Here is a 23,410-nt window from a genome sequence, read left to right on the forward strand (position 1 = left end):
AGATCTGCTATGGCCCCTGTCCGAGTTCAAATGAGGGTTGTGCGTGTCCTAATGGTCCCTGCCAGAAGCGCAGTAGGAGGGGACAATCACAGCCCTGCAGTCACACAATAAAGACTTGTCAGAACAGCCTAACTGCTGATTGGTTGCTATCCTACAGTGCAGTGTGCTGATCACTGCAGGTTTCCCTACCAAGCCTGGAAAAGGAGGCTGCAGGAAGTAGAACAGATGGGCGGGTTTAGTAGGGGTTTTTGAAGAAATTTTCAATAAATCAACCCGAAACTTTCCTTGTATATTTAAACTAGTATAATGCACTGGCACATTCTTGTTTTTGAAGAAGAATTGTCAAGCACTCCAGTTGCCAATTGGTGAGATAAAAACATGACTTTATTTAATTAACGTAAAACATCCACATCCTGACGTGTTTTGTATGCAAAGATATCACTACAAGCATTGAGCCCAGGGTTTTACACTCCTCAGCTAGGAATTGATAACTATAATTAGCTTCCTGTGTTTATAAAGTTTGAACTGAGCCATATTAGTTTTTATAGCATTCTTGTTTTTCACACAATATGTCTCCTTTAAAGGGACCCTAAACCCACTGCACCTCCTAGTTCTTTATAGAAGTAAAGAAAAAACATAATTACAAATGGAAACCAGAAATTACTTCAGCAGCACTCCGTTTATGGTGAAAAAATTGTTGCCTCAAGCTAAGCGCCGCTTCGAGCTTTTCCAGTCCTTTATCAAGCTTACAAAAACGTGTAATAAACAATCCTTATATAGTGTTAAGAGGGGGAGGCTCACTCAATTCCAAAAAGAGAGAGTGTTTGTGTAGCACTACTTTGTGCTTGTTACAAATGGAAACCAATTCACCAATGAGAATTCAACTGACCGAAGACAGATGCAAGAGAATCGGCCAATGAGAATGCTGATTCCCATTACTATGTCATCCATCTTGCTCTTGTCTTGCATACAGAGATTATTGTGCCATTTTGGGTCATTATATTGAAGGATGGACTTTTTCAGTACTGGGAACCAGTGCTTAATGTTTCTAACTTCAAATTCAGCAAAACAAACAACAAACAACAAGGAGCCAGATTTACAGAGATCAGCTTGGATTTGCATTTTAATGCTGCCATGGGCCCTGGAAAGCTGGGGAAAGTTTTGTTGAGCAATATTGCTATAAAGGGATTTTGTCATGGGAAAACATTTTTTTACAAAATGCATCAGTTAATAGCACTCCTGCAGCAGAATCCTGCATCAAAATCAGTTTTTCTTTATATTTAATTTTGAAATCTGACATGTGGTTAGATATATTGTCAGTTCCCAGGTGCTCCCAGTCATGTGACTTGTGTTCTGATAAATTTCAGTCACTTTACTGCTGCACTGCAAGTTGGAGTGATATCACCCCCTCCCTTTCTCCCTCAGCGGCCCATCAACAGAACAATGGGAAGGGAACCAGATAACAGCTCCCTGACACCTGCATTGCTAAAATGCTCCCATTCCCCACTTAGAACAGCACTCAATATTAAAAATTGAAGTCCAGCTAACCCAAGTTGCGACTACTTCAGTTACATTGAGTAGGAAAAACAATATCCTACTTGAAAGTAATACCATTGTGAAGTACTAGCTCTTTCTGAAAGCACATGACCAGTCACAATGACATGTCATGGCTGCCTACACACCAATATTACAACTAAAAAAATACTTTAATTGGTTCAAGAATTACATTTTAAATGGCAGAATTAAGTAATTAAGTGCAATGTAGACAGTGTAATTTAGTAAAAACTATGACATAAAAATCATGAAAGAATCCCTTGAGTAAATTTCCTAGCATACATTAACCTTGACAATATGTTAATGTATGCTGGGATTTGTAGTCACAACTGAATAAAGTGTGGCTGAGAAGAACAGTGCAGCATGGTTTAGTGTCCCTTTAAATATCAGGTCAGGTTGGTTGGAAAAGTCACAAGGGTCAGCTTATGTATGGTTGCTTCTAGATACCTTTCAGTGGTGAATCATAACTAATTGGAGTAATGAGCAGCTTTAGTGTGATTCTTTAGGCCAACAAATTTCAGCCTCCCAGAAAGTTTGTGCCATGGACACAAGAAGACCTTTTTGATTGTGTGACAGTGTGAAGAACTTCAGAACCTGAATACGTTTGCACAATTATGCTTTTTAAAAGGAACACATTTCTGAAAATACTATATAATGTTTGATTTATTAGATTGGAAACACATTTTTTCCATATAAAGTCACTAGCTATCTTTATAGAAGTAAATTAGGCATGACTGGCCCTTATTTAAATGACTAATAATTGATTTACAGCCTGGGCAGCCTGGAAAAGGTAGAAGGATACCATAGTCTTTCACGTTCTGTGTGTAGGTTTGTTAAGGATTTTAGGCCACCAATTTTTTACAAGTGTTTTCAGGCAGAACTTCTTTTATTTTTAAATTAATTCTGAGAAATAATTTGGTGAACTAAAACAAATGCAAAAAATGTGTGCAGACCTCATTAGTATCACAGAATCACATTATGTGCAATTGCCAAGACTATGCAAAGGAGCTCTTGTTAGAAAAATGTGCCTATGGGCACTAAAACTTCACATGCAATAAAAGTTGAAACTTGAGACTGATGTGCCACAGACTATTGTTTGTGCACCAAGCAAAATGTTTAAGAACACTCATAAATTTATAAATACTATATAAGATTATTTCATGCTTTCCAGTGAAACAAAAGTAGAAGAGAAAAAAACAGAAATTCCCTCAAAACTGCAGCTCTTGAATCCTTTGGGTCTGGTAACTTACTGAGATCTCTCTGAAAACTTGTTTTAAATCACAATTTATGGAGACTCTAGAGCAGAAGCCTTGGGCCAGACCAAATCAGCATTTAACCTTCAGAAAGTAGATAATTACCAGAAAGCTACTGCATTGGAACTAGATAATATAATAAAGCAGTGCTACCAACCAGAGGCACACAGGTCAACTTTAGTCCTAAATGATTTTTATGGCATACCATAAAAATCCATGTTTTGTATGACATCAACATTTTAATATCATTTAGCCCATTAACCTTTGGTATGTTGGATAGTTATTCCTCTACATGTAAAGGGTTGTACAACAATACTGATTAGAAGAAAGGTATATCCAAGGAAGATAAGAGACACATGCCAATCATAAAATAATTTCATTTCCCTGTTTAAAACATTGCAGAATTTGAGTAGTGGTGAACAGTAACAAAACCAATATTAAGGAAATGTAATAAAATTGAGAAAAGCAGAGAGCTTTTTTTCAGGTAAAATAATTAAATGTGCCCTGACCCCTGTTTGTTGTGAGAATCTTTTTTATCATAAAATGTACATATATCCTATTTTGACAGTAATTCATTGATTTAAACTTCTCATTACAATATGACTAAATCTGCTTCTAAAACTTTACTTGAAGGCAGTGGGTTAAGATAAGATAGGTTTGTTTGGGACAGACAATAATAGGTAAATAATAGGTTAACAATAATAGGTAAGAAATTTATCTCAAATAAGGACTGCGCACTTATTCCGGTAGCACAGTATGGGAACTTTGCCATTAATGCATATATATATATATCTGTACCCCTTCTGCCAATACTAATGCATTATTAGGCACATCATACAAATGTCTCCTCTTACTGTGTTCTTTTTAATGTTAAAATGTGGGTGGTATTTCTTCTGCATTCTAAAAAGATCAAGGGGGCTTAAATTCTGTTCCAGGGCCTTGGGATGATATTGACATTTCCTTTATGCAAAATAAGCTTTTTGCTCCCTGTGGCAATTTTGTGGCCATGACCAGAATGATAATGAGTAATTGATATGCAGCTTTCTGCAACTAATCTTTCTGACTAAGTTTGTCAAAGTTTCATATTTTGCTGTGTAATTTGCTGGAATAATGCCAGAAGCATACATAAGAAACCTGAATAATTAATACCCTGATAAAATGTGCTTATCTTAAATATCAAGGAAAATATAGAATTTTCCTGGAGTGTAAGCTAGCCTTGGAAATCCCATTAAGCAGGTCAATACAATTCATAACTGTGTAATTACTTCTTTCGTTAATTATAAAAAATCTAATTTACTTGATTTATTTGGCAAAATTGAATAGTTACAATGTATTGGAGACACAAGATAGTGCCATACAGATGATTAAGTATTTGTATTATGGCCGTGGCATACAGGGCATTTTTTACTAGCCCAAAGATGTGGACTAAATGCTAAGAATCAGCCTCTGTTGCTTTCTTTGAGAATTACCTGACAAGTGCTTATACGTTTTTCACCTGTACGTGTAACTGGCTAAACATAGGTATTAGTGAGACAGACTATAATAATAATAGGCTAAAACATAGATTGTTTTCTGCCATTGTCTCTAGGCTTTAATATATAATGGAAGTTACCCCTTTAGTTAAAGCAGTATATTTATACTACTGAGAAGTCATAAGCTTGAAATAAAAGTTTGCAGTGCTGTTGAAATCTACTAATTCAGCATAGAAACCAGCATAATCACTACAATTTTACAAGTAAACTACACTTATTTGCCTTTTTTCCATTTGTTTAAGTGGGCTTCTGCCTGGATTTCTGACCTGGATTTCAGGGACATCTGCCCTGACCCTTGGCCTCAATATGGACTCAGTTTTCCCTTGCCATGACCTCTGTCCTGGGTAGAATGTTCCTCACTGTCTGCCTATGCCTTTGGTTTCATATTCTTTCACATAGAAATAGTTGCATTTCCAACAATGCAGAATTCACATGTGCCAATCTAAGCCTATCCAATGTGTTTTGTGCACCTTTCTTTATCCTCTGAGATAAAGTGGCAGCAAGTGTGATGAATTAGCTTTATTGTCTTAAACTCCCTCCTCCCTAAATGCACCTGGGCCGGTGCAGTTTTTTGCTGATAGGAGCACCTTCCCCGGGTTTCAGGTAAGTCAATACAATCACTTGGGGTGCCTAATATTTGGCACCCCAAGTGTCCAAAGCCTTTCTTTCTCCTTTAAGGCAATTGGGGCCAACTGGGGAAGCCTGTTTCATATGTTCTGTATGGGGCCTGCAATGTAGGTTCTGGGAATCTCCTAGAGATTGCTGGAAAGGTCATCAGGTTCCAGTCAGGCTCCAGTAATTTCAGGAGGGAAAGAATTATGCCCACATCCCCTTTGGCATGGCAGTCACTAAAAATAAATTCATTTCTGCTACTTCCTATTGCAGGGCCCACAAGTAAAATTATTTTACATATGCACATGTTGTGCTGATACAAGGAACATAACATACATAACAAGATCAGGTCTAAGAACTTCGTGTGAGAACTTTGTGAGTACGCATAAAGCCTGAAGCACACTAACACTTCTAGCAGATTTTTGTCCTATTCGTGCCTGAGCGCTAACAGGTCACTCATTATTTTTCTACTTTAGCCAGTATATTATTAGGGTGCATAAATATAGCAGCAAAAAGTTCTAATTCCAAATAATAAATTGAAGAGCTGCACAAACTAAAACTGAAATGTAATGCAAAAATAATGTTATAATGTAAAGTAAAAAGTCAATGAAGTAAAAGTCAATGGCACTGTGTTTATAACAGATGGATGATGGTACCAGTGCAATGCATATAAGACAAAGCTACCAGTGTTTTTCATAGAAAGCTGTAAGAATAGGAACTTAAATGGTCATAAACATGTGGTACTATTGGTAGAGCCATACTATATTAGGGCCTTATTTATCAAAATCCGAATTTCTCCGATAATTTTCTTAAAAAAATTCAGAGCAAACTAGAATCCACGATTTGACCTTATTTTCTATTAAAAAAACACGATTTAATCGGATCGGGGAAAAACTTGAGAAAATTGAGAAAAAATCGGAATCATATGATTTTTTTTCCGAATCGCTAGATTTTTTTAAGTTTTGTCCGAAATAGAATGCACCAAATTCATGCAGTATTGGAATTCACCAAATTGATCATACACATTTATTTCCCTAGGTGTGCTGTGCTTATAGTACATATACTCAAACTAATAATTCATAGTACATATACTGCATAAAACATGCACATAACATTTATCAGAAGCTGAAGTTCAGTGGAAAGTTTCCATGTTTTGCTAACCAACATTTATGATTCCTGTTATCCTTTTATTTTATTTCATTGAGGTTGTAAAGTTAGTTAGTATTTTATACAGGTTGGTTTGATGGGGAATATATTGTGAAGAATTTCCAAAGACAACCTTTCTTTTTTTTTTCCAACCAAGTACAATGCAATTAGTTTAAATATGTATAAATTAGTTGATGTTTAACAGTTAGAATGTGTGAGTTAGCCATTAATGAGATGTGTACTTAAATGATAATTAGGACCCTGATTGGTGGAGATAGCAGGTGGTTTTAAATAGTCATCAACCAATAAAAATGATTAGAGGGTAAATATAGGCAGGGACATTTTGGAGCAGTACTATATAAAAGCAAATGGTTCCTTCTTTCAATTAATTGAATTTGGATGCAAAGAGGCTTCTAGCATTGAGAGGTTAGTGAACTAAATATTTAACAACAATTTTAACAAATCTATTTCTGTTTTATTTTACTTGAAATAAGTCAATAATGCTTAGCTTAATCATATGAGCTACAGTTTCAATAAGGGTTTATATGTATTTTGCCAGTAAACAATAGATAAATATTGACTATTAAAGCTAATGCACATACAGTATAGATACATTAACAAGAAATCACCCCAACTTTTTCTTCAAATTATTAGTAAGACTTTAGGGGATGGGTAAATAAATACCAATACTTTAAAAATAGTGGTGTGATGTTATCCCAAAAAAAAGTAAATATATAAAGGAAAGGCAATCACCTGACTGTAGGCAGTACTAAAACCTATAAGCTGTTGTCATGTTGGTTGCTTTTATTATATACAAAGGCTGCTAGGCCAATTTAAGAAAACATTTCTGCCTTAATATAAATGGCTTTTTTGTTACAAAGAAAACAGTAGATCAGTAATTACAATCCATTATTCTGTGTTGCTTTAACGTAAGTATATGGTAGCACAATGCACTTATGTCTTTAGAAATCTCTTAGGGCAGGGACAGATGTGAAGATTCGGGGAGATTTAGGCGCCCGGCGACTAATCGCCTCTTCTTCGGGCGACTAATCTCCGAAAAAAGCCTTCCTGACGGCTAGAATCGAAATCGCAGGCCAGATGGCACTCGGAACACTTCGTTTTCTGAAGTTGCCTCACAAGGAAACAAAGCGTTCTGAGTTCCATCCCGCCAGGGATTTAGATTCAAGCTGGCGGGAAGGCTTTTCAGGGAGATTAGTCACCTGAAGAAGAAGCGATTAGTCGTCGGGCGACAAATCTCCCCGAATCTTCAAGTCTGTCTCTGCCCTTAGCTGCAGTGCAAAAAGTTACTTATGATGATTTGCACTTGTTATTTGCTAATAGCATATAAGTAGCCATATTTGTGAAACCCTAAAATCTGTGCAGCTGAAAGGTAAAATTTAAGGATATTTTACAATATACAGGGGGAACTTGCTGTTGTTAGTCTATGTAATATGTTAGCAAACCTGATTATATTTCCAAAACTTACAGGGAGTGCAGAGTGCAAAGTTGGGCATCTAGTTTGGTATACAAGTGGTATAGATATAACATTTGCTCATGATGGAGATTATTTATCAAAGTATGAAAATAGAGTTCAACACAGAAGGCCAACGGGATACACCAGAGCTCTGTATTATTTTAGGAACTTATTTATAAAAGTTTAAAAAAAAGTTCATCCTTGGATAACTATTCTCTTACAAAGTCTATCTATACTGTATATATTATTAGTAAATAGGAAGGTACAGCGGGCCTTTTTTGTTGAACTGCGACAAAAAGGCCCGATAAATATTTCTCAGTGGTCTTAGCGAAAGGGATGATTTATTGTGTGATAAAAGCCACTACTTGTTTTTTTAGGATGCATCTTCAGGCACTTATTTGTGACTGTACTATGGAGATAATGTTAATCTAAAGTATTGGAGATTTTAACCGAATAAAATATAATATAAAAACATTATCTGATTTCACTTATTTTAAATCTAAGCCAGAGCCTATGAAAACCATTATTATTATGGTAATTTTGTTTAGCTCTTAAACTGACATTTATGGGTCAGAATATCCTTATTATGATTTGTTTTTCATGCAGTATAACTTAAAGATATATTGCTATTTTTTAAAAGTTGGATGAAACTTTGATATCAGGTGCATTATATTGGGTTTCTGTGGTTTTTCTTTAATGTTTTGTTAGACATAGGTAAAGCAGCATGAGTAGCTCAAATGGTAAACCTATGTAGGGTTCTTCTATGAAAGGTAAACGAGAAATTGGTCCATAACATTCTTGAACAAAAAAACACAAGCAATGAAAATTGCTTGTTACTAGTACCTTAAAGGGAAAGATGTTGACTAATTCCCATAAGAATTATTTAAAGGAACAGTAACACCAAAAAGAAGTGACAATAAAATGTTTTGGTGCACTGCACTGGATAAACTGATGTCTTTGCTTCCGAAATACTACAATAGTTTATTTAGAATATAGAAAAATGTAATAGTTTATATAGAAATGTATGTGTAGCCATGGGGGCAGCCATTCGAGCACAGGGTACACAGTAGATAACTGATAAGTTCTAAAGAATCCCATTTTATACTAAAGAGCTTATCTGCTGTGCATTATGTGCCTTTTCTCTTTTTTCAGCTTTAAATGGCTGCCCCCATGGCTACTTTGTCTTTCTGAAGCAAACACATCAGGTTATCAGGTTATGCTAAAAGTACATACATCATTACTTTAATACACTTTAATTTTTTTGAGTTACTGTTAAAAAGAATGCATTTACTAATTATTTTGAAATAGAGTTTGGAAATTTGTAAAGGTAAAATTCACACTTTCCAATTTAGTGCAGTGCAAGAAAAAGATGCATTTTCACCAGAACATTTTTCTTTTCTTCTTTAGAGCAATCCCAGGACGGCTTCAGGAAAACACCGCTAAATCTTTAGTTATTTAGGTTAATGTTATGGCAGTCAGGATCTTTTAACAGTCACAGTAAAGTTGGTATACACTTGTTACCTTACACATAGTGTAATATTCTAGATAGACCCAAGATGAACAATTCTCCAAACACGTTTCTTGATACAGCTCCCATTAGTCCATCACGTTTCCAGGTAAATGTAGTTGGTGAAGGGTATGACAATCCCGCTTGTGAAGACAAAGATCCACCAGATTATGAGGAGACATCCTTTGCTGATGACAATAGATTGAGTTACAGGCCTGGTAATAGGGAGATATTTAACAATGTTCTACACAATGGAGATACTATAAAGACAGAAGGAAGTTTTCATCCTTATGACACCCATGGTCATGCTTATTATATGAAAACTTTTGGACACAATACAGTGGATGCTGTTCCAAAGATTGATTATTACAGAAATACTGGAAGCATCTCAGGAATCAAGCTATGCAGACCAAGTCTGGCAGATATCCACGAGCAGCTGTCAAAGGTAAGATAAAGGTGTTAAATGTAATTCTTTTTGCTATGGTGGCACCTGTGAAGCCTATACCCTTACACTCAGCTTTTTAGAAGCAGCGCTTAAACTCAAATCAAAAATACATTTTTATTCATATCAAGTCATCAACCTGAAGGCTTATGGACTGTAGTTGTGGGAAAAACACAGTCTATGATAGTAGTGTTTAGGAGAGATAGTGGTCATCAAAGAATGCTTTTGGTTTGTACATGGCAAGTTGCTCATAGCTCATTGCTCTCATGGCTTTCAAAATCAAAATACATACCTGCATACAAAATATATCTGTTTTTTTTTAGTTCAAGCTTAATATCACATCATGGATTAAGTTCAGTGATGCTAATGCACTATTTTAGTATTCGACCGAATACCAAATCCTTTGTGAAAGATTTGGCCCAATACTGAACCGAATCTGACATAATTTGCAAATGTAACATATGGAGAAAAAGAGGAAATTTTGGACTTCGGTGTTTTTGTGACAAAAAGTCATGTGATTTTTTGGATTCGGTTTGGATTCGGCCAAATCCAAATCCTGCTGGAAAAGGCTAAATCGGCTGAATCCATAACCAAATCCTGGATTTGGCCCTAATTAAATTCATTGGGAACAAAGTTTAATATATTTTATGTCATACAGATTTTACTTCAGTGAAGGTACTTTATGCAGTTTGGAGAGATTATTAATCAACCTCATGCCTATAGTTACACCTCTATCTAATTAATACAGTTAATTAATAATTAATATACTAGTGCCTCACAACAGAGCACTTACATTGCCAGGGATTCAGCCTTTGTCTTAGTAAAACACAAAAATATCAGTGATTATTTTCTGTTATAAAAAAACATTTATTTTGATTTAATCTATCATCTATCTATCTATCTATCTATCTATCAATTTATCAATCTATCAATCATCTATCTATCTATCTATCCATCTATCAATTTATCTATCTATCAATCATCTATCTATCTATCCATCCATCTATCTATCTATCAATTATCTATCTATCTATCTATCTATCTATCTATTTATCGATCTATCAAACATCTATCCATCTATCCATCTATCTATCTATCTATCTATCTATCTATCTATCTATCTATCTATCTATTTATCTATCTGTTCATGTCTACATATGAATGTGCCAAAAATGCAAGAGGTGTCACTTTGCCCATTGTACAATAAATAAGTTGTAATGATGGCTTTTAGTTGTAAGTAAAATAATTTAGTCATCCTTTTTACAGGAAAGTTTGTGTTTATCAGTCTGGATGTATTATTTTATCTTAGGAATGTATTTATCACATGATTACTTAACCACCTGGTTACTTAAACGCACTTATAAAACATATAAAATAGTTGACAGTATTTCCTTTCAACCCATTGAACGCCATCCATACTAAGTCTGTTTATAAACTGAGATGCATGAATCAGAAAGTATGGTGAAATTTCAGTCATTATACAATATCTCTCTCTTTAAATATAATTTCAGTATATTATATTACAAAGAAGATTAAACCACGGAGATCAATGTATAGCAATGTGTCCCTTGAACTTCTCCTTAAAAGAATTGTTCAGTGAAAAATAAAAACTGGGTAAATAGATAGGCTGTGCAAAATAAAAAAATGTTTCTGATATAGTTAGTTAGCCAAAAATGTAATGTATAAAGGCTGGAGTGACTGGATGTCTCACATAATAGCCAGCACACTACTTCCTGCTTTTCAGCTCTCTTGGTTTACACTGACTGGTTACCCTGGTTACCAAGCAGTAACCAATCAGAGACTTGAGGGGGGGCCACATGGGTCATACAGTATCTGTTGCTTTTGAATCTGAGCTGAATGCTAAGGATCAATTGCAAACTCACTGAACAGATATGTCCCATATAATGACATGTACAGACCAGTGAGGGTCAGTAGAATTTAATTATAGATAGCTGACCAAAATGTTGTTTCTAATAAACACTAAAAATTTTCCTGGGACGCCATCAGCTTTAGTTTATTAAATGTCAGCAAGGTAAATTGAGTTGCTGGTATCCTCCCCATTACAGAAATGTCATTGAAGATTTGTCTGCTCTGTATTAATGAAAAAGTTCCACTGTGTCTTAGTCCAACTGACTGATGCCACTTTGGCCACCTTTCCTGCACTAAGAAACCCACCCAATTGGAGCCACCATAAAGATACAGTTGTGAACAGGCATAATTGGAATAAATAGTTAGAATTCAATGCTTTTGTTTTATTATATTACCAGAACCCAAGCTTGAACACGTCTAAATACGTTTAGTTGTGACCATTACACATTTAACAATCCAATTCACATTTGTTATTGGTTTCAGAACATATTTTGTTTTACTTTCTACATTGTTACAAAAACCTGAGCCATTTTGTAAGAAAGCCATTCCTATCTAGGCTGCAGTTCAATTTAAAAAAAATGTAAGTGCAATGTTCTTTTCTTAGCTTCATTCTTATTACATTTCTGGTATAGGAATGAACAATTGTAAGTACTGACTAAATTCTTTTCTGGGAAAGGTTTCAACTGATTGAATACAATATGTCTTCTAACTAGTAAACAGTCAACAGATCGTCAGCTACACATATGCACTTACAGTGTCCTGCTACCAGCTATTTGGCTGTTTAATCCAATCAGGGCACCCCAGTTCAGAAAGTACAGTTTTTATTCAAGGGCATTGTCCCTACTTTGTGTAAAATTATAAAGCACTAAAATATTTGTACTTGATTTCTTTCTGAGAATATCTCTCCAATAACAACAGCAGACAGATTCTGTTCACTAAACATTTATAGTATGTAATTTAGACAATTGGAGGCAAGGTGCAAACTCTTCACGGAAACCACAATATATAATGTGGAATGGACTTGGGTCCTAAAACAGATATATGATCTAAGTTTTTGTAAAATAACCTCTTCTTCATTCACATTCACTTCTTTCATCTATACATTAAGCTGAACTGCCTTTAGGTGAATCGAAACAGGGGTGATAGCCCTTCATATTGTATGGCCCTGTAGAGCAGCAGTTTTTGGCAAAAAGACATGAAAAAACAGTTAATAACTTTAGTTTTTGCCTATGGCAGGTAGCACAGCAGCACCTGTAGCAGGATAGCCGCTACAGTAGGACAATATGTCAACAACAGTTCTTTTTATTCCCAGCCTGTTGTTCTTTACCTGTTGAATAACACCCAGCATTACTGAGGATCCAATCTATTCCATGGCCATTGTACGCTGTTAAAAGGTACACTGATAAAATAATGCTGAAATTCAGGCGTATCAACTCTAGATCTTAAAACGTAATGTTAGCTACTGCTGTAAGGAAAAAAATTGAATCAATGCAAAGCAGAAGACATATATTACAAACATTTTTCTCGACATACATTAGAGCAAATATTATTATCCTGCAAGGAGAACACCGAGCCCAATGCTGGATTCATTTCCATAAATAAAATCAGTTTGGCAGGACCTGTAAATATAAAAAGGTTAATTTACATAATCATGCGTGCTGCTGTAAATAGATTGGTCTGTCGATCCAGCTTCACTTGGATGACACATTCTGATGAAGTTAGATTGACACTACCTAAATGCTGCTTACTTTAGGTGAATAAATATTCTTTTTTTAAATTGAACATAGTCTGATGTGTATCTCATCTATAGAAATGCGGCAACAAGGATTTATCACCTGTCATCAGAATTTTTTTCTTAATGACCGATGTTATTAAAAATATCTGAACCAGCCTAGTGCTTACCAGCACCAGACTTTAAAATGATCAATTGGTTTACTTCAGACTGTAGAAAACCCTGCAAATTAAATGTGGCTGAATTTGCAGCTTTCCTTGATGTGCCATAAACACCTACATTGAGAAAAAGTGGTTTTGTTCAACCTATAAATGGTGTTCTAGGTGTCACTATTGGATTGGGGTAGATGGGATACTCAAGTATAATGATCACAATGGAAATATTATTGAATTGTCTTGAAATGGAAAGCTATAGCCTTTTAGGTGAATATTAGCTAAGAATATTAGATTAGAACATGCAGAGTCTTGATGTCCAGTCAGGCCCCGACTGGCAATCTGTGGGTTCTTTCAAATGCCAGAGGGGCTGCTATAAGGTCCCATAGAAAGTCAGTATATAGTGGGCTGGTGGGGGCTGTTTGGGCTCTGTGTACCTGAAATGCCAAGGCCTATTTTAATTCTCAGTCCGGAGATGGCCTATGTATAGTGCTGTTGTTGGACATCTTAACAATGACTTCACTGCTATAATTAACAGGGTAACCAATATATATATATATATATATATATATATATATATATATATATATATATATATATATATATATATATATATATATATATATGAGCCTTAACACAGCAATAGCAATGATTCTGAGGAGTTCACATTCCTGCCCTCTCCCAGATAAAAAGTACATCTCTCATTTAGTTTGCCCCTAAATGGGTCTGTTTTTTACCCTTGAATGAATGTTTAAAGAACACAAAGCTATAATTCACTGAACTGAGCAGAAACAACAGAGTGGATGGTAAAGACCATAGTGTCATAGAAGGGGTCTCTTAAGCTGGCCATAGACGCAACCATCCGATTGTACGAATCGTGGATTCTTCCCAACATTTTTCGTCCATCGGAGATCGGTCGTTTGGTCGATCGGACAGGTTACAAAATTTCTGTCGTCTGACGATAATATATCTGCGTGTATTGCCGATCGTACGATTTTCAGTGGGAGACTGTCACTAGCTTTGTCAGACATAACTATCGTACGATTGCTGTAAGAGGTAGTACATTGGCTGATCTGTTCTTTTACTACTTTATTTGATCGGAATGGTAAATCTTTGATCTGAATGGTTAGTGGCGGGTCGGGAGATGGGAGATTGATTCGTACGATCGGACCTTTCATCTATGGCTAACTTTAGCCTTGCAGAATGAATGCACAACAGCTACAAAGTCCATTAAATAACTTCACGATATGTAAGTGCATATAACTGATATTCATCTGTATTCTAAATACAATGTAACTGGTCTTTTTAGCTTATTATACCTTACAATAGTGCTAACATATCCCATGATATACATGATTCAAATCAATTTCTGCTGCAGCAATCTACAACATAAGTCCTATCACATTCACACACTATGGTCATTTTGTTCAGGAGCCATTTAACCTGCCTGTATGTGTTTGGAATGGGGAAGAAAATATTAGTTATTAGTGAGTCAATAATAAAATTCAAACCAGCAACCAGAGAACATTTTTAACTGGGCCTGTCCCATACAGGACTATAAAAGTCTAAGCAAATTACATGCTAACTGTGCCAAAAGACCCCATCAATGCTACATCTCTGTTTTCCTTAAATAAAGATAAAACATTTACAACACAAAACTGTTCCTACTATAACATGAAATATAAGATACTTTCAGCGAGCTTTGTTTTCAACAATACTAAATTGATTCATTTTTGTAAGATCAGTAGAAATCGTGGAATGAAAAATCAATAAAAATTGGCTCTGCATTAGAGTCATATGTCAGTACAAAGGTTCCAGATTCATAGCAGGAATAGAGATGGTGTAATGGGATTTCATTCTTTGACAAAGTGGAGATTGTATATGTTAAATGAGTTTTGTCTCTGTGAGACCGAAACCTCATTATGGTTTACAAAAATCAACCATGCATACAACTGCTAGACAATGGTTTGTGTGGCCTCCAGGCAGGCTTATAACTGGTTTACCACAGCAACGGTTTTATAAAAGTGCAATATACAGGGACAGAAGTGTTTTCACTTATCCTTTCAAGTATTTTTCTTATCCAATGTATAGGCAAAAGTCTATTTTTGCTTATATGTTTTACTATACATTTCATTTCCAGATGATTAATAATTGAAGTTCTCATGTTAGCACTGGTTTATATCACAGCATGCAGTATATTTGCCTTGGAACCCTGCGTTAGTCTGGCCACATGACCAACAATGTGAACTCTGTACAAATTATGATTTATTGAGTTTAAATATTTATGTTTAACCATTATTGTATAGTGTGTGGCTTCAGTTGGGGTCCTTGCTTTAGGCCTATGCTTCATTAAAAATATTTGAGCAGCTTAGAATCAGGGAGGCACGACATGTACCTAAATTGGCCATGTTCTTCATGTAAGAGAACAACACAAAACAGTGACTAAATTGGTACTTTATATGTTACTTGTGAGACCTTACTATGCGTACATATAAAAATAAAGGTTGATAAAATGACGTATGAAGTATAAACTGTATTTTACTGAAAAAAACATATAATGTGTATAATGTGCCTTTAAAGGAATTGTTCAGTATAAAAACAGAAACTGGGTAAAACGATAGGCTGTACAAAATAAAAATGTTTCTAATATAGTTAGTTAGCAAAAAATGTAATGTATAAAGACTGGAGTGACTGGATATCTAACATAATACCCAGAACACTACTTCCTGCTTTGCAGCTCTTTTGGGGATAGATTCACTAAAGGACGAAGTGGCTAACGCTAGCGACAATTCACCAGCCACCCGCAGGGACATCGCCAATTCACTAACAGTCTCAATGAGACGGTCATTAGCGTTTGTTTGCACTCTATTGCCAGTCGACTTTTTGCTCTAGCAAAAGGTCGTTATTCAGTAGAGTGCGGACTTTACTGAATGTTACTTTTGCCAGATTTGACTTCACCACCTCAGACCAGGCGAAGTGCTAAAAAGAAGGTAGATCTTCCTCAGTCTTCAGTCACTTACATCATATCCTGTTTGCCGAAAATGCATTAGAGTTCCAAAAACACTGGCGACTTTTCCTTTTTTGAAGCGGGATTGCCTGCAAAAGTCCTAACAAACTTTTTTTGGGTAACCGGTTTTCTTCAGACATTTCATAACATATGGAACATTAATTTTACGGTGGGCTCATGTGTAGGGCATTATATCCACTCTCTTGTCTTTATTAAGGTTCCCTGGACATTTGTAATAAAAGTGGTAAATTCAAGCATTTGCACCAACATTTATAATAAAGATATCCATACAACTTTAAATCACCCGCCCTATGCAAATTGACCTAAGCACAAGATCACAAGCGAATTTTCGCTAGGCACAAATGAACACTAGCGCATCTTCGCTAAGAAATGCTCGCACTGCAGAAGTAACACTAGTGAAAAGTCGCCAGGGAGTTTCGTTCTGTTCTATATATGTCCACTCACTCCAGCCTTTATAAATTACACTTTTTCTATTTTGCACAGCCAATCTATGTACCCAGTTTTCATTTTTACACTGAACTGTTCCTTTAAGCTATAGAGCTTAGAAGAGAGACAAGGAAAGATAGGTTAAATGATAGAAACCTTTAGTTTCATGGCAGGGAGCAATTTTTCTGAAGAGGAGATTAGCTAGAAATCCAGAGAAAATACATACAGTAAAACAGAGGGATTAAAATGGAATGGGGGATACAAAGGTGATAGAATAACATCGTCGCTGATGTGGTTGGGACTAAATGAAAAATAAATGACTGTGTTTTTTGGTCACAGTGAAAAGTGAACTATGCATCATGTGACGTCAACATATACATCTTTTACTGTGTGAAAAAGTAGACTAGATGTTTAAAGACAGGAGATGATGTTTATTCATAGAATCCCATTTTAAGTCCATTTTAAGAGAAAACAAAAAACATACATAAAGCCAGGCTTAGACTTAACCCAGTTAGCATGAGTTTGAGTGATCTGGTAGCATTGGTAGAGAAGCATGCCATGCATAACTCCAAGTTGCTTTCGGGCAAACAGCTGGTAAATAAGTAATCGCTTCTTCGAAGAGAGGAATTCATAGTGCATTAATGGAGCATTAAGACCCATTAGTTATCGTAATAGTGTGTGAATGTGCACATTAATTCCCAGCATACTGGAAACAGCTAGTTCTAGGTGGCAATTATTAAAGCTTCATTGTGTCATCACCTTTTAGTTATAATCTGGCCTTGTTTGTGAGCAGGGAAAGGGGAACATGAATATTCATTTGTCATGGTGAATTCAGTACATTTACAATATTAGCTTCTCCCAGATCATTGAACAGCAATGTGCTAGTAGTCCCTCTAGGGCAAGCAAGGGCAATCAATTCCATTGGGTCTGGAAAAGGTAAAGTTCATGAACTCTGGGAAGACATCATAGAACAAACAGTCCTTATTCATTAAATGACATTGCAATCAATTGAATATTCAATAGATATCTATTATTAGCATTTTCACTACAGTCTATTCACAACGGCAAATACATAAAGGGGTCTATTTATTAAAGTTTTTTATCACACAAAAAAACCCTCAAATTTTTAGAGGAAAAAAAAAACTTGATTTCTTCGAGATTTATTATGCCCCAAAGCAGCAAAAAATGTAAATCCTAAAACACTCAGCTAATACCCGTTGAACTAATGTAAAAATAAATGGCAGCGGTTCCTTTAACTATTTGAAGATGTTATTTGCCTTCATGATTTTTGGGTGTTTTGGCGGTGTTTGATGCTGGTTTTCAAGTTGTCAAGCCTATAAACTAGAAAAATCTGAGGTATTTAAGCCTATTAACTTGAAAAAATCAAGATATTTTTTTAAATTTTTATTTAATTTAATTAGTAAATGACTCGTGGGTTGAGTTTGTTTCTGGTAAAGTACAGAAATATGGGCAGATTACAGGGACATGGGCATCAGGTGCCCCATTTTGGCTCATAAACAAGATTTTGGCATGATCTATAGCTTGACTTAATAACAGTGTCCACAAAAATGGCTGCTGCCTGTTTCATGTGATTGTGAATTCCAAGACTAAAAAAAACCAAGATTTATATCATTTATATAGTGTGAGTAAAGTTTGTTTTGCTAGACTAACATCATAAAATAGAATTTGGAATTATTTCTTAGGGTGACAGGTCCCATTTAATAGAGCGCTTTTTTAGGAAGAGAGAAAACACAAAGGCATGTATCTTAATACTCCTGGTAATTATCCTTTTTGTAATGTATCATTCTATACTCATCTATACTCATCTGCAGAATGTGGTAGAGGTCCCTGGATCAGTCACCAATGGAGAAGGGATTCCAGATGATGAAGAAGCAAACAAGGAGGAAGGTGAAAAGGGCGGATTCGTAAAATTTGGATGGATAAAGGGGGTCCTGGTAAGCTATTTAACTTGTCTTTACTTAATATGGTACATTTCAAATACTTACTGGGTTGGGCTTACAATATGCACAAAGTTTTCTCTAGGTGTACTAATTTGTAGCAACCAATCATATGTTCGCTTTCAGTCAGCAAACCAGGGATTGCTTCTTAGTTGCTTTAGAACTGGAGCAGACTTTCCATCTACAGTATTACTATATTACTCTCATATTTAATACTCTTGTAGTTGTCAGTTGTGAAGCTATCATTGCCTTTATGGGCTCTTGGCAAGCAGTTTAATAAACTGTCCTTTGAATCCTATCCAGACAGATAATCTGCATAACCTAAACCTGACCACCTGACCACTACCGCCAGATTCAGATATTTGTGGATTTCCAGTATAGGAGCTTCTAAATTATGAAAGATAAAAGCCTAATTAATAGGTCTCTAGAATAGATTTATTCAGCACTTGTGTGCAGTTTTTATAAAAGATTTCAGTTTGCTGCTAGTTGATATAATTTGCTCTTCAGTACCTGTAGCAGAAAAAGTTGCATATATGCGTTAAATATAAAAAAAAACCATTTATTTACAGACAACTTTCTGTCAGTGGCATTGTCTCAAGTAGCATCAATTGGGCAGTCAGACAAAAGGCCACACTTGCATGGAGTTGGATAACTATATATATATTTTTTTCTTTTTTTTCTTCTTTTAATCTGTTTCATGTCATAGGTCAGATGCATGCTAAATATATGGGGTGTGATGCTTTTCATTCGGCTCTCTTGGATTGTAGGACAAGCTGGGATCGGTAAGCATATTTTTTTCATAACTGTTGTAATATTGTTCTAAAGCAAAACATGATTATTCTCTGGAACTGCTTCCATAGCAGTAATTGATCTCTCACAAGGCACCTAGTCAATGTGTATGTTACAGGAATACAACTAGCAAATTGCAGAATGCAACAAAGAATTGGGGAGAGCACTGGGTTCTTTTGCCATTGTTTACATTATACTGCCCTCCATAAAGTATGTACTATAAAACACAATACAGGTATGGAATCCGTTATCCAGAAATCCATTATCCAAAGAGCTCTATCTCCCGTAGACTCCATTACAATCAAATAACTTTTACAAATTTTAAAAATGGTTTCTTTATCTCTGTCTCTGATCCTTATACTTGATACCAACTAATATATACATCCTAGTTATTGGAGGCAAAACTATTCCAATGGGTTTATTTAGGGGCAGATTAATCAAAGGTCAAGTTGTGTTTTCTTGAAAAATTTGAGTTTTTCGAGGGTCGTTTCAGTAAAAACTAGAATTTTTCAGGTTTTAAAAAAAAAAATGTTATGGCCCATGGCTGGAAATAGCTTGAATCTGAAAATACTCCATCTAAAACCGGTTGAGGTCATGTAGACGTCAATGGCAGAAGTCCCTTGAATCATTTGAAGATGTTTTTTGCCTTCATGATGTTCGGGTTTATTCGAGGTATAAAAAAACCTCACAAACTTGACCTTTGATAAAGAAATCCCTAAATGAATTATTTTTAAATATGAGAATCCAAATTACAGACCACCCCAAGTTCAAATCATTCTGAATACCAGGTCACATACCTGTATGAATACTTTGATACAGTATTTATATATTCTCTTAACAGTGATCATTTACTAATTGCAATCATGCAGTTACCCATATCAAAATCCTGTTCTTGGCTATGAACAACATCAGATATCAGGGGCCCCAGGGAACCATTACCACCTCCCCACTCGTAAACACAATCCTTGATTGTTTTGCTTTATTGTGTAATACTCAGAAAAGTATGATATACATTGAGATGTAAGATTCTGTTTTTAAATACATACTTGACCAAAAAGCTTTGTTAATTGCTTTTGATAGTTGACTAATTGTCCGAAAATCTTTAAGGATGATGGCAAATGAGCTTTCCTGATAGTTTGGGTTTTTAGCACGCAGCTCTCACAACACAATGCATGTTGATTCTGGACTGAGGACATTCCTTCCCATAGGCACTTTTTAGCTGTGTGCTCATCATTCCCTAATGAGGATGGCTTATGCCAGACTGCAAAAATAGCAATTGGGCCATTTGGGAATGGAAAGAAAGTAGATTTCTGACTCTGGCAAATATTGCAGATTCTTGAAAGTTGAAATTTCTATCAGCCTTTACTTTAACATATGCTGTGCCTGACGAATAACTGCTTAGCAGCTTTATGATGCATATCAAATGAAACCTTATAGCCACAGGGACGCAGCCATGTCTATGTCCTTCCATAAAAAGGGCACATTTTGAAACCTGCCAATTCTTTGCTTAAGGCTGTTCACACACAATTAGCTTTCAAAGAGCAGTTTGGTAACTTATTTGGATCATTAAGGAGCGTAACTTCACTCCCAGGTGTGAGAATCAACAGAAGGATTTTGTTTTCTCAGTGATTGCTGTGAAACACATTTTACTGCTATTCACCAATTTATTTTAAATCTTGTAAAACTTCTTCAAAACTTTTCAAACACCTTGCACGCTAAGAAGCCCAGTTCTTCAATATTTTCCTTGTAGCAATAAAAAGGAGCTAGAAGATGTTGCAGAGACAAATTCTTTTTTTTTTGCAGTTTGTGGGCTGACTTACTTTAATAATTGAGTTACAAATACTTTAGCAGTAATAATTTTCTTAGAAAATGAGATGCATTTTATTCCTAGACAATTTTTACTAGAAATGTCAGGCAAGTCAGTCATTAACTTCTATTGGTATAATTTACTGTACATTACTAAACTCTTAAGGGTTTATTTACTAAAATCAGAATTTATCTCATATTTTACTAAAAAAAAAAAAAAAAAAACAATCAAACTCTCATGCCGATTTTAGCTTATTTATTAATAAAAAAACTAGATTAAATCGGATTGTGGAAAAACTTGATAAAATCGAGTTAAAACCCAAATCTCTCCAAATTTTCAGCCTTTCCCCAGAATTGCTTGATTTTTTTGCCCGAAAAAGTCGGATTTTCAGGCTAAACCCAGCGCAGACCACGAAAACTTCAAATTGAGATAGGTGCCTCTCCCACTGACTTACACAGGACCTCAACAGGTCTGAGATGGCGAATTTTCGGATTCGGGTTTTTGCAGCATAGGGGAATTATAAGTCTTCTGTCTCTTAAAATGGAGACACAGAAATACTTTCGCAGTTAAATTATGTTCTTTGGCATAGTCATTATTTTATTTTGCTGTCAATTCACTGATGCTTTTGAAAATTTGTCAAAAGCCCATTGTGAATTTTCACTTGTATATTTTGTCTGCTCCTTGGGTTGCCAGCCATTTCCTTTTAAAATTGGATGAATTTCTACATTGGGGGCTTCTACACTGAAAAAGAAATGTATAAGGGCTCTTACTCACTTGCGTTCTGACCTGCGCTCCCCTGCGTTCCGTTTTTTGGCGTTCAGCCGCAGGGGAGCGCAGGAATAGACGCATGTCATTATTTCAAATGGGGCTGTACTCACTCAGGTGCGTGTAGGCGCCGAACGCAGGTTTAGACGCAACAAGCATTTTTCCTGCGTTCGGCGCCTACACGCGCCTGAGTGAGTACAGCCCCATTTGAAATAATGACATTCGTCTATTCCTGCGCTCCCCTGCGACTGAACGCCATAAAACGGAACGCAGGGGAGCGCAGGTCAGAACGCAAGTGAGTAAGAGCCCTAAGAAAGCACATCTGTGGTGGGCAGGTACATAGTTGCCTTGTCCGAAGTTTAAAGTAAAACATACTACAATGTATCTTTACCAAAGTGATCTGCTAATTTATGGAGGCAAGTCCAGTGTAATTAGAAGATACCAAAGAAGAGGTATAAAAAAAGACAACGAAGGCCAAGGCCTTTCGCATTTTGTGCATTTCTGCCCTTAGTCAAAGGCACATATGGGTTTGAAGGTTAGACGATAACCTTTTATAATAGAGTATTACCAAGAGTAACTGTTTTCCATCAATAAAGTGTTTCTAACTTTATTGTTCCTGGGACTCTGTGCCATGTTTATGACCATATCGCAGAGGCAATGCAAATGCAGGAAATAAGGCAACATTTTCTCCCTTTAAGAAAAAAAGGGTATCCTGGAAGTCCAACTGGAACATTATATAAGATTCAACTGGGGCTAAATTTAAAATCTGCAAGAAAGGTAATTTAAAATGTAGCTGCCATTAGTTTACATGTATTATGCATATCCATTGCCTTTCTTGTAAGTGTTACCGTACACAGAAGCAGACTTAGGGAATACATAGGGGAAATGCGTTTTCTTCTTAATCCAAATAATAAATGCACAACCATTATTATACAAGGGAAATAAAAATTTCCCCTGTAAAAAATAAAATGATTTCCTATGAGAATTAAAAACACATTTTGACCAGTTTCAAGAAGTTGATTGAAGTGACCAGACAAAAATATTGTTCCTAAAGTATGGTAAATAATATAGATCAGAGAGTTCATCTAATAGGAATATTGCACAGATACTTCTAATAAATGACCAGTGTAAGCAATGACTGAAGGAACCTGTTTAAATAGTTAACAGAGTGTATTTTTCTCTTTCTGCTGAGGTCTTGGTGTCATTATCATCGGGTTAGCTGTGACAGTAACTGCTATAACTGGCCTGTCCACCTCTGCAATTGCCACAAATGGATTTGTAAGAGGAGGTAATAAAGTATGAGCAGTGAAACATTCTAAAGGTCAATGCCAGTTCAGAATCTCATTATTTTAAGGTAATCACAC

General features: G+C 35.7%; 1 protein-coding gene across 3 annotated transcripts in view; it reads left to right on the forward strand.

Moving 5' to 3' along the window:
* Positions 1–6,493: 6,493 nt before the first annotated feature.
* The window catches only part of slc12a1.L (solute carrier family 12 member 1 L homeolog), a 70,340-nt gene continuing 53,423 nt past the window's right edge, over positions 6,494–23,410 (forward strand). For 2 of the 3 annotated variants that reach the window (XM_018253091.2, XM_018253092.2), the window contains exons 1-4: positions 6,494–6,523; positions 8,979–9,523; positions 18,560–18,682; positions 19,392–19,467. In XM_018253091.2, coding sequence (XP_018108580.1) covers positions 9,128–9,523; positions 18,560–18,682; positions 19,392–19,467 — 595 coding nt within the window. In that variant the 5' untranslated portion in view covers positions 6,494–6,523; positions 8,979–9,127. Of the gene's footprint in view, positions 6,524–8,978; positions 9,524–18,559; positions 18,683–19,391; positions 19,468–23,238; positions 23,335–23,410 lie in introns of all 3 variants that reach the window. The other variant, XM_041586786.1, reaches the window with a different exon arrangement.

This window comes from Xenopus laevis, chromosome 3L (genome assembly GCF_017654675.1).
Source record: "Xenopus laevis strain J_2021 chromosome 3L, Xenopus_laevis_v10.1, whole genome shotgun sequence".
NCBI classification, from domain to species: Eukaryota; Metazoa; Chordata; class Amphibia; order Anura; family Pipidae; genus Xenopus; species Xenopus laevis.